General features: G+C 58.5%; 2 protein-coding genes across 2 annotated transcripts; one reads left to right on the plus strand and one right to left on the minus strand.

Annotated features, from left to right (window-relative positions):
* Positions 1–818: 818 nt before the first annotated feature.
* K437DRAFT_194683 (uncharacterized protein) lies at positions 819–7,480 on the plus strand. The gene is made up of 5 exons (XM_013385761.1): positions 819–4,929; positions 4,993–5,619; positions 5,684–5,831; positions 5,891–7,214; positions 7,277–7,480. Exons 1-5 carry the CDS (start codon positions 1,122–1,124, stop codon positions 7,364–7,366), a joined length of 5,997 nt encoding a protein of 1,998 aa, XP_013241215.1. The 5' UTR covers positions 819–1,121; the 3' UTR covers positions 7,367–7,480.
* K437DRAFT_258874 (TPR-like protein) lies at positions 7,404–10,064 on the minus strand. The gene is made up of 4 exons (XM_013385762.1): positions 8,397–10,064; positions 7,851–8,319; positions 7,618–7,785; positions 7,404–7,554 (listed from the first exon to the last, which is right to left on the minus strand). The coding sequence occupies exons 1-4, from the start codon at positions 9,837–9,839 to the stop codon at positions 7,466–7,468; spliced, it is 2,169 nt and encodes a 722-aa protein (XP_013241216.1). The 5' UTR covers positions 9,840–10,064; the 3' UTR covers positions 7,404–7,465.
* Between the last annotated feature and the right edge of the window lie 1,139 nt (positions 10,065–11,203).

The following is an 11,203-nucleotide window of genomic DNA, read 5'->3' on the forward strand; positions in this document are numbered from 1 at the left end:
CTGGGAAGTTCAGAGAAGCGAACTGCCGGACCGGGCAGCTTTGGAGCGATGACGTGTTCATCAAAAGGCAGCGAAAAGCAGATCGCAAGAAAGCGCCAGAGATAACCTATCGAGCGGTGCCAAAATGAGAACGGCGGCGAAGGCGGATCCAGAATGGACGGACACAGTGTGAGAAGCGGGTACCTCAAAACACGACCAATCTGCGCCACTTCCGATGGAATTACGAGTAGACGGACAGGGTCAGGAGCCAAAGCAAGTAGATATTCTGGTAGAAAAGGATCAAAAGTACAGATTCCGCAAGCGACCGAGATGGTCGAGTGCTGGAAAGAAAGGGATGGCACCTGGGCTGAATGTGCTAGGTAAAATCAATTTGGGGTGTGCCGAACTTAAGCCGTATATATATATATATATATATATACATAGTGACAGGAGTTTGGTCTGGTCCGCGGGGTACGCGCGGACCACACGCGTTGCAGGCTGTGCTCCCATGCCGCAGCTAGCCAGCGAGAGTTGAAAGCCAAGAAGGAGAGCTCAACTCACGAGACGGATGAAAGCATTGGTTGGCCCCAGGGGGAAGCAAATGTATCATACACCCTGTAGAGAGAGCATCGATCGTAGGCATCGAGCTGCGTTTGCCCTGCACCGACTGCTTCCCTCACAAAGGTTTCGAGTCAGAGCAAGCCACTCCTTCCGTGACTTTCGTCTTGTCCGTCCCACTACTCTCCAAGCGAGTCGAGTGGCACACCAAGTGTGCGAGGCGGTGTCTGACGAGTCGCGAGCCCACCTGGTTATACAACCTGTGACATCTGCACCGCCCGTTCACAGGTAGCCGCGGCTTAGAGCATAGCACTCGGCTCTACACTGTCGTCTGCAACGACCACGACAAATTTGAACATCACGACAAGCCAAGGCGGCGCTTTCCCACCATCACCCCCCCCCGCCCCCCGCGGAGCATTCTCTTCTAGCAACTCCGTCCTTCTGTTCGTCGGCGCCATGCTGCATGCGCCGCCCCACCCCGAGCCGCAGCACACGTAGAGCGCACTTACGTCCTGAGAGGGCCCATTGGCGAGCGTCAGCTATCAGCGCTCAGGTGTGAGGGGTTAGCCTAGCCTGGGCCCAGCATGGCTGCCAAGCAGCGCGCCGCGTTTGCTTTCTGGCAAGAAAAGGAGCAGAAAGGCACTGTTTCCGTTGCTGCTGCTGCAAGTGGAAAAGGGGGTGTTGACGGTGTTGCTGGTGGCAGGAGAACAACACGCAAGCTGTCTGAGGCAACGAGCAGCGAAGATCCTGCGGATGCGGTCTTGACAGGCACCGTCGCCGGGTCGGGGTCTGGAGCTGGGGCTGCAGCTGGAAGGAGAGCTGGGACCACACCATCGCCGGCGCTAGCCTCGGGACGAGCCGACTCGCCAACATCTTCTTCTCCTCCTTTTTCACCATTGCTGGCATCGCCCGCTGTCGCCTCCCTACCGGGCAAGCATGGCGGCAAAGCCAGCCCGAATCCACAACAGCAGCAAGCCGCGTCGCCAGCTCTTCCCAACAGCGGTGCTGCTGGTCCCACGGTTCTACCGCATCCTGGAGTGCACGCGCGGAACGTCTCAGGCGCTAGCAACCGCTCTGATGGCTCACACCCCAGCGCTGCCAAGCACCAACAGCAGGACCGGAGCGACGGCATCTTCCCGAACCTTGGGCGCCAGCGGAAGAGCAGCGCCGCGTCCGACTATGGCCGGGCGTCTGCGAGCACGAGCGGTCCGGCCACATCCGTAGCAGCAGCACTAGCAGGTGCCAGCTCTCCAGAGACGACGCGTCCACCTCTTGTCGGCAGCAGCGGTAGCGGCGGGGGCCAGCGCTCGCACACGTCGACCAATGCCACCATCACCGAAGGCTCCGATGCCGACGCAGCCACCTCATTCAGTCCGGCGTCCGCGTCACCGTGGACGTCGCTTCCACGTTTGACCCGCAAGGCAAGCTCCTCCGCCAATACCACCAGCTCGTCCAGCTCTTCCGGCCGGATCTGGGGCGCAGCTGCAGTGGGCGCCGCCGTTGCGGCGCCCACGGCCTCGTCGCACGATGATGCGAGCGTGCAAGCAGAGATGGAGGCAATCAATGCGGTCGATAGGGATGCGGAGCACGGTTCGTCTGGCTATGTTCCTGATGGCAAAGGCAGCGGCGGCGACGAGCGGCGTTCGTCGCGACAGAGCGCGCGGAGCGGCTCGAGTGGCACCGCGGCGCGCAACCTCTCGTGCGTGCAGCGGAAAGACAGTAAGAGCGACCTGGCCGCCAAGAGTGCGAGCTCGCACTCTCACTCGTCGTCGCCGTTGCCCTCGCCCTCGCGGGGTGTGTCGCCAGGAGTGTCGGCGCCTGTGGCGCTGCCACGCTCGTCGCGGCACCGCATCCTGACGACGGCGGTGCATGCACAGGCCGAGGTCGAGGAGGCACTGTCTCCCGTCTCGCTAGATGCGTATGGACGCCGCTCCTCGTTGAAGTCCCACTTGAGCACCGCATCGTCCACCGGCTCCTCCCGCCCGTCGTCGAGCACCCGTCACCTCCACGGCATCCCGGCGTCGTTGCACGAGAAGATGAGCGACCAGGATGAGCATAACAGCGTTGGTGACGGCGAAGATGAAGAGCATGGGCAGGGCGAGGGAGAGCAAGAAGATGAGAAGGGGGAGGAGGAGCATCATGCGCTGCTGTACAAGTCGATGCCTTCGACATCGATCCAACCCAATCAACAACAGCTATCTGGCGCGCCGCCTTCGTCCGCTGCGGTCAGTTGCTTCAGACTTGGTGACAGGCTCTTGCCGCAGGCGCAGGCTAACACCAGTGCGCTAATTACAACTGCAACTGCAACGTCGCCGACCCTTCCGCAGCGACAGGGGTCGCTCACATCGCTGGAGCACCGCATGCCCCAGCTGGGCCTGCCCATCGGCCACGGCGACGGCTTGCAGGCCCGACACAGCTCGGCCACCTCCATCGAGTCGGAGACGCTTAACGGCCTCGGCGTCACGCTCAATGCGAGTGAGCACGAGGGGCCGGGCGGTCTGCAAGGCGGTACGGGCTCGAAAGCAAGCGACATCGTTACAGTGGGTGACGAAGCAGATACCTCCGCCTCAGCCTCATCTCGCGTGCCTGGGGAGCGGGCAGCCGATGACCGGATAGGAGAGGACGCCGCAGAGCGGACGCGACGGCGCCGCAAGCTGTTCGTTGAGGAGGTCAGGCGGAGAAGCGCCAAGCTGCGCGCCGAGCAGACTGGCAATTTCTCCTTTGTCAGCGACATGAGCGCGAAGGCTTCGTTGTTGATGGATCGTCGGAGCAGTAGCCAGTCCGGTTCTGGTGCTGATGCGAGTGGCGGCAGAAACAGCGGCGGCAACTGGGTGACCTCCCTGGAAGGCAGCAGTAACTGGATGGAATCAGACTCGGACCACATGGCGCACTCTGACGATTCGCAGGATAATAGAACCAATGGCAACGCCGCTGCCGCTGCCACTGCTGCTGCGCTCGCCTTGCGTCCGCGCATCATTCCTCAACACTTACGCCCTGCGAAGCAGCCGCGCTCGGTAGCACGTGCGTGCCCCAACAAGAAGGAGGCGAGTGAAGGCAGCGCGGCAGCTGCGTCCCATCAATCTGTGCAGGATTCATCGGCAGAGGCAGAGTCAAGCGTGGATGAGGACCAATTTGTCGATGCCCTAGACAGCTCCCGACCTGAATCGCGGCTCGGAAGCGGCGAAGCAGCCCCATCGCAAGAGGGCAACACACGGCGCGCCGAGAGCGAGAGCGAGAGCGAGAAGAGCGATGGATCTGTCTCCAAGCCCTCCTCGCCGCTGCTGCCACATTCAGCGACAGTCCTCAGCATCAGTCCAGACGGTCTGCTCGGATCTTCAGGCGGCGCCTTGCTGATCCGCACACGCTCTCGCATCAGGAGCGCCCTCCCTCCTGCGGCGCCCACTCCCACACGCCCGCTACCCGAGCTGCCGCAGCCTGGCACACCTCGCGCGCCCAACTTTGCGCAAGTGCCTCCCGCTGCTCTCACGCGCAGCGTAAGCGAAGAGACACCCCACAACGCGGCGTCCCGTGGGGCGGGCTTGACTGAAGGTGAAGAAGGTGGCAGCGCCGCTGGCGGTCGAAGAGGAGCAGACGGAGAAGGAACTCGGGTCCAAGAGACAGAAAATGAAGATGGCTCACAGACTGCAAAGCCTGAAAGGGCATTCAAGACCGCCACATCATCCTTGCTTTGGGGCAGTGGCACGATTCGAGGCAGACGGCGTGGCGCGACGATCGGCGCTGTGCCCGCTGCTTCTGCACCGAACCGCCAGGCTGCGCGCGCACGACCGCGTCCGCTCCTGAGCCAACAATTGGCGCTGCCGGGGTCCGTGTCTGATGGAGAGGATGCTTCGGGCCGCGCTTCGCGGAGCTTGGCTCCAAGCGGCTCCACTTCTGCAAGTCGGAGCGTGTCAGGTAACTCAAGCGCGGCGACAACGCTGCCGAACGAGTACGAGGATGGGGTCGAAGAGATTCCGTCACGAAGCGGCTCAACGGACCGGCGCCAGTCATTTGCACCTAGCGACCGAAGTCACAGCGCTAGCAATGCAAGCCTGCTGCAGCAGGTGTCGCACCCGCAGAGTCACGCCAGCTTTGTCATTGCCGTTGTCGGGCACCACTTCGCCGGCAAGTCGACTGTCATCAAGAAAGGCTTGCGGCAGTTCGGTCTCTCCAAGCCTAATGTGCTCTCGGACAAGGTAACGTCGCACTCCACAGTCTGCGTAGTCGACCAGGAACAGCGAACTATCGAAGTTCTAGAGATCGACGCGTCTGCTTTGCTGATCGGCCCCAACAAGCAATTTGCATGGCCCAAGTCGCTGCCGCCCATCGATGCTGTCATTCTCTGCTACGATGCAAGCCATTTGCCGTCCTTTAGAGGCATGTCCGATCTACTTGGTGGGTAGCACCGAAGAAACCGCTCAGGCCCAGGCATCCTACTGACTTCGCTCGAATTTGCAGAGAATTTCCACGCCCACCAGCTGAGCACTGTCATGCTAGCATGCAAGTCAGAGATCCATCCGAAAGCGATCGATCCGTTCCATGCGAGCGAGATGGCAGCCGTCTGCAATGTAGGGCTGGCCGAATGCACCTCTCAAAGTGAGGAGGGCAAGAAACGAATGCGAGACTGCTTCTCTTATCTCGTCAAGGAGGTCGCCAAGTCAAGGACTGGGCGCAACCGTCGCAATTTGAACATCTCAACGTCACGCAGCGCATCGATGGCAACTCCAACCAGCCCTGTAGTCACGACGGCGGAGGAAAGCATGCAACAGGCGCTGCCGGCACCGATCCATCTGACCAGAGGGCGGAACGATAGCATCGCAAGTTCGCAGGCAGGGTCATCGTCCTCTGCGACTGAACCGAGTTCCTTCAATGGTAGCATCCGACCGAGCACTGGAGGTGGTGATACCAGCAGCAGTCCCACAATCGCAAGCCCTCAGCTTTTCGCCGCTGACGGCGTATCAGTCGCCACTGAAACCGAGACCCTCATTAGCCAGCCGCGGTCTGGCGCTGGCCAGCAGGGCTCGGGCTACGTCGATATTGAGGAGCTGTGGGACAAGTTCTTCTTTGCAGCCGTTTCCGGCAATGGTATGTTACGCATCTAAGCAGTTGGGGCTAGGCGATAAAGGCTCACATTTTTCACCCTCTGCAGATCCAGCTTTCCTCCTCACCTTCATGGTGTTTTATCGTGGCTTTGCCAAGCCCATCGACCTGCTCGTGCAGCTGGCGTCTCGCTTCGAATCCCTGGCAGAATCCGCCGATGAGGTGGATATTCTGCTGATTCGCTTCAGTCTGATGAGGTGAGCGCGCCTTAGCCTTGCCTTGACTGTCATATTATTCAACACTCCTTCCCCAACAGACTCGCATCAATGCTTGGGGACTGGGTGCAAGACTATCCCGGCGACCTCAGTGCGCCGGAAACTTACCCGTTGATGGTGAACTTCTATCGGCGCTTGCTACAACACCCTCATACCGTCCATACCGCAGCGCCGCTCCAGCCTTTTATTGAAGCCGCTAAGTTCGCTCCCGATCTCGACTTGAACTGGAGCAAGCGCACAGCTGCCGAAGCGGAGCCAACCCACTCGGCCCCGGGCACCCCCGCCTGCCGCCCATTGCTCCTAGACTCGCATACCTCGGACGTGCATTCGCTCGCCTCGTCCACGTTGGCTACCATTAGCCCTTTGGTTTCTGTGCCCTCACTGACTCCAGCAGCCACTGGCTTGCACGACGAGCTTGAACCGCATGAGAGCGCATTTTCTGCTCCAGATTCTGACGATGCTTCGAATGGGCGACTCAAACTCACACATCCCGGTCAAGGACGCCATCGGAGCGCATCTGATCTGACCTTGTCTTCAACTGAAGGTAGCAATCCGAGCGCGCGTGGCACTGCCACTTCAGCAGCAGCAAGCACATTCAACATTCCTGCGGTCATTCCTCCAGCGCCTGTCGGTTCACTCAAACAGCTGGACCTACAGAAGAATGCACTGCGAAGCGTTTCGAATGCACTCGGGTTGGTAGACGACATGCTCATTGCTGCGGAGCTGACCCGCCTGGAGTGGAACCTCTTCTCCAACATCGGCCCCCGAGACTTGCTTCGCCACATTCTCATCCCCAGAGAACAGAGGGAGCCAAATGGTCCGGTCGCCAAGTCGATCGCCCACTTCAACTACGTTTCTTCCTGGGTCGGATCGATGATCTTGGTGCAGATTAAGGCCAAGCAGCGCGCTCGCATGCTGGAAAAGTTTATGAGCATCGCGTCCATCTTACGCCGCGACAACAACTACAACACGTTGCAGAGCGTGCTTGCCGGCCTCGGGAATACGTCGGTGCATCGCCTGAATCAGACTAGAGAGCTGATCAACACCAAGCCAGTCATGAAGACCTACCAGAGTCTGACGAGGCTCATGAAGAGCGATCGCTCCTTTGCGGCGTATCGGTTAGCATTGGAAAATTCAACTGGACGCACGATACCCTTCTTGGGTGTTCACTTACAAGACATTCTGTCCCTCTCGGATGGCAACCCGTCGAAGCGTGAGAGCGACGGCGCTGTACATTGGCGCAAGTTTAGCCTTATGGACGAGGCGGTCATGGCCATTGTCAAGTGCCAGCAGTATGGCCGCTCGGCCTCACCGAACTCTGGGATTGAACAACTCATCATGGATGTTCCAGTCATGGATGAGGATGTGAGTATAGCACGAGGATATGTGGCAAGTTGCTGGACTGACACAAGTACTTCGGCTTTCAGACCCTATGGGAGCGGTCGCTTGCTGTCGAACCGCGGCACGCGACAACAGGTCCCAGGAACATCATTCGCAAGATGCAAGGCACAGTCTAATATAACGACCGCCTACGATGCTTTGCCCGTGTTCGTCTGCTTTCCCGTGTTTTATGTATTATTTACTGCTCTACAACACGCCAGTCATTGAGTGTACGATCAGAATTCAAAGCCAGACTGCCTGAACTCGTTGAGGTTGGTGCCAATATGGGCCTTTTGGGCCAGGTCCATGCGGTCCATTCCGAGGACTGTTTAGAGCATGAGGCGTCAGACTGTTGAAGCAGGCGATGCTAGCTCCTCATACGACTCACAAATCCTCCGCAGGGTGGACCACAGATTCTGGCTCTCCTGCGCTTCAGACAGCGGTGTCGGCGATGGTTCTTGGCCAGTCGGCACGTCAGGAAGAGCGTGGCTTTGCTGCAAAGCGAGCGCGGCGAGGAGATGCTCTGCTGCCTCGTGGTGAGCGCCAAGGTTTAGACCTGTTTCGAAAGAGGAAAGAATAAGTAAAACGGCCACAACGGCCATATGTAGGAACGTGACTCACAGGAGACGCTCAAGTTGTAGATCGCCCTGGTGAAAGTAGGCCGTAGCTCCAATGCCTTCTGGTATGCCTCGATCGCCTCCTCTGGCTTGCCGCCATTCGCGAGCGTGGCGCCGAGTCTGTTCCAGAGCAAAAAATCGTTCGGCCGGACCTGGAGCGCCGACTCGAAACAGTCCTTTGCCTGGTTGTAACTACTGTTAGAATAGAACAGCACTCCAAGGCCGACTTGCACCTCCGGGTCGATCGTGCCCTTTGCGGCGCCCTCGCGAGCGGCAGCCAAGAACATGTCTGTGACGCGGTTGAGCGAGGCCCATGGGTTGCCGGCTGTCCCTTCGATTGGGTCCGCTTGGCCATTGATCGCATCTGGCAGCGGAGCGGCTTTAATGTGCGGATAGGCTCGCTGAATGTAGCGTTCAAGCGTTGCGTGCGCAGCTGCATCGTATCCTTCATTGGTGTACGAAATGGCAAGCGACTGTGCGCGGGGGGAGGCGATGGGGGATATAGTCAATTACCGCAACAAATCTGCCAGGGGAAGCCTCTTGCACTCACCATGTAGGCCTCGAGATTGTTCTCGTCGATCTTGATGGCTTCTTCGAGCGCTTTGATGGCCGGAATTTCGCGCTCATTCATCGCCTGCGCCTCGCCGAGACGTCTCCAGGCCTCACTGCGCTCACGCCGGCTGCGGTCTACTTCACCCTGCTCTCCACCAGAGCCGCCTTGGACGTCGCGCTGCGTGGCCGCTTCAAAAAACAGTGCCGCATCTGCGAGGGAGCCTCCCGAGGAGAGGAGTCGCAAGCCCTCGGCGAGAGGGTTGGCATGGTCGGCGAAAGGGTTTTGCTCTTGTAAGCGGTACTCTCCAAGCTTGGGGAAGCCATCCGCGCCGACAGATCCGAAGCTATTCATCAGTCGCTCCTCCATGCCACTCAAACCGCCAGTTTCCTCCAGGCCGGCGACTCCTGGACCGAGCCCGCCACCAGGGTGGTTGAAGCCAAAGTGACCCATGCCATTCTTGCGCAGCAGCTCTTCCTCCCACTTGGCAAGCTCTGCGTCCGCATCAGCGCTGCTGGACTTGTCGGCATTGGGCGAATGCATACTGTTCCAAAGCTCCTCGAAGCGATCGGACGCCTCCTTACCATCGATCGTGACGTCCCTTTCCAGGTCGTCCAGGGCTTTGCGAATTCGAGCTTCTTGGTCTGCCTCTGAGAGTTGCTCCTCCCCTTTCTCTTCCGCTTTGACCTTGCCTTTGCCCTTGTCCGTTGCTGGAGCTTGATGTTCAGCGTCCAGCTTGGCGAACTGCTCCTCCCACTTGGCATCATCGAGCTCGACAAAGCGTGATGACTGCACTTGCGGCTGCAGCTGCTCTTGTTGCTGGTTGAGCGAGCTCATGGGGCGCTGGTACATGCCAGTCATACCACCAAGGCCCATTCCCATTCCCATACCGGAAGAGAAGCTGGACATGGTATGTCTATGCATGCCAGCCATCTGCTCCATGCCTGGTGCGCCACCGCCACCGCCGCCCGCTGGGTTGCCTAGACGCTGATGCTGCTGATGACGCTGGAACTGCTCGTGCCATCCAGTCGCAGTTGACGAAACTTGAGCGGCTGCAAGCGGTGGCATGGAAGATTGCGCACCAGGCGGCTTGAATGCTGCGTTCATATCCGCAGGTGTGATACCTACTGCGACGCCAGCTGCTGGCGGCCTGCTAAATCGCATGGCGTCCATGTGGTGCTTCATGTCACCGAGGTCGAATGTGCCTCCTGAGCTGCTTGCAGGCTGCTGCTGTTGCTGCCAAAATTCAGCGGCGCCCCCGCCCGAGCCTCCAGGTACGCCGTTGCGTGCAGTGCGGAAGCCCGAAGGCCCGGCAATACCAATCCCGCCTTGCAAGCGATCTTGCTGCAACGAGCGATCATCCTGGGTGTGCTTAAGGAGTTGGTTGAGAGCGCTCGAGCCGGTCGCGCACTCAGCACCGGAGAGCATTGACTGGAATGTCATCTTTACCCCTCTTCACCAGCGGTTCTGGATAGGCGGGGAGGAAAGAGGCGAGGCTGCTGAGTTGAGATGTGCTTATATCCAAATGCCGATGCGGAGGTCATGCGTTGATGGGACCTGTAGCCCTTTAGCGGAGAGAGAAAGGGAGAGCGAGCAATGGACTCTGAAGCGTCCAATAGTCTGATGGCAACCCTGTGAGGCTGCTCTGAGCAACAATGCAGACATTGACGACGGGGAAGAAATACAATGATAAGAGGCTAGGCTCCAATTCATATATAGCAAGCAAGCACTTAATAGACCAGTGATGTGAACCCGGAGGCCGGCACAGCAGGCAAGCCGGCGAATAGAACACAGTGCGCTAATGCGCGTGGAAGGATCCCAAAGGGGACTCCCCTTCACAACCCTGGTCCAGTGTCTGGACCTCATCGATCTGTGATCCACTCAGCCCCCGCTCTCTCCTGTTCGCAGTAATAGGCCCGAAGCGTCTCGCTAGCTCCTGTGCCACAACCCACAGCCCACAGGTGACCCCAGTGATAGGGAAACTCATAGCCAACTGACACTTGACTTTCCAATGCTCTGGCGCGATGCATCATCGGAGATGCCATTCTCTGTGACACCTAGGAGCCAGCAAGGCCCGACAAACCCTCACAGGCAAGCGTTCATCCGGATAACTCCATGGTTATGCAAATCCCACGCGCAGATGTGCGTCGCATCGCTGGAGAACAGCGGCGCAGCAGAGGGCATCTTGCTCTGGAATGCGAGCAAGTTGCGAGCTCGGAAGAGGGATTCAGGTGCTTCCCGTTTCCGGAATGTATACTATTGCCTGCAATGATGCCATAGGCCAGAGCTAGCATCACGCGGTCGGCCACATGCTGTCAACTTATGACGTATGCCAATAGTGATCTTGATTCTACGGGTGTTGCTGCAAGCGTTCCAGTGATGCCGCAATTGATGAGGCTGTAGACTTGGTATTTAATCAAGGTCGCTCGAGAAATAGTCGTCATAGCCGAACAAATCATAACCCGTGTAGACAGGACTCAGTAAATGTTTTCAATGAGATTAATTGGAAGCATGGATATGTATACACTTGAGCAGAAATGCGTGTTGCCAAGAGGTATGACAATGAGCAAGAGGAAAAGATAAGAGAGGAATGAGCGCCTGCGACCGAGAGTGTAGTGGAAGCGGCACTCGCGACATCCCCGCCTTGCAAGCAAGGACAAGAGGGAGCCAAAGAGCGGAAAGAGTTGTATGACAAGTAATCTGGACAGTGTCCAGAGTAACAGTTGTCAAACTGTTAAGAACAGATACTACACTTGATCTAAGCCATATGGCCAGAAGAGTGGGGAAAGGAGAGAAAGAAAGATCAA

Source organism: Tilletiaria anomala (genome assembly GCF_000711695.1).
Source record: "Tilletiaria anomala UBC 951 chromosome Unknown K437scaffold_98, whole genome shotgun sequence".
Taxonomy (NCBI): Eukaryota; Fungi; Basidiomycota; class Exobasidiomycetes; order Georgefischeriales; family Tilletiariaceae; genus Tilletiaria; species Tilletiaria anomala.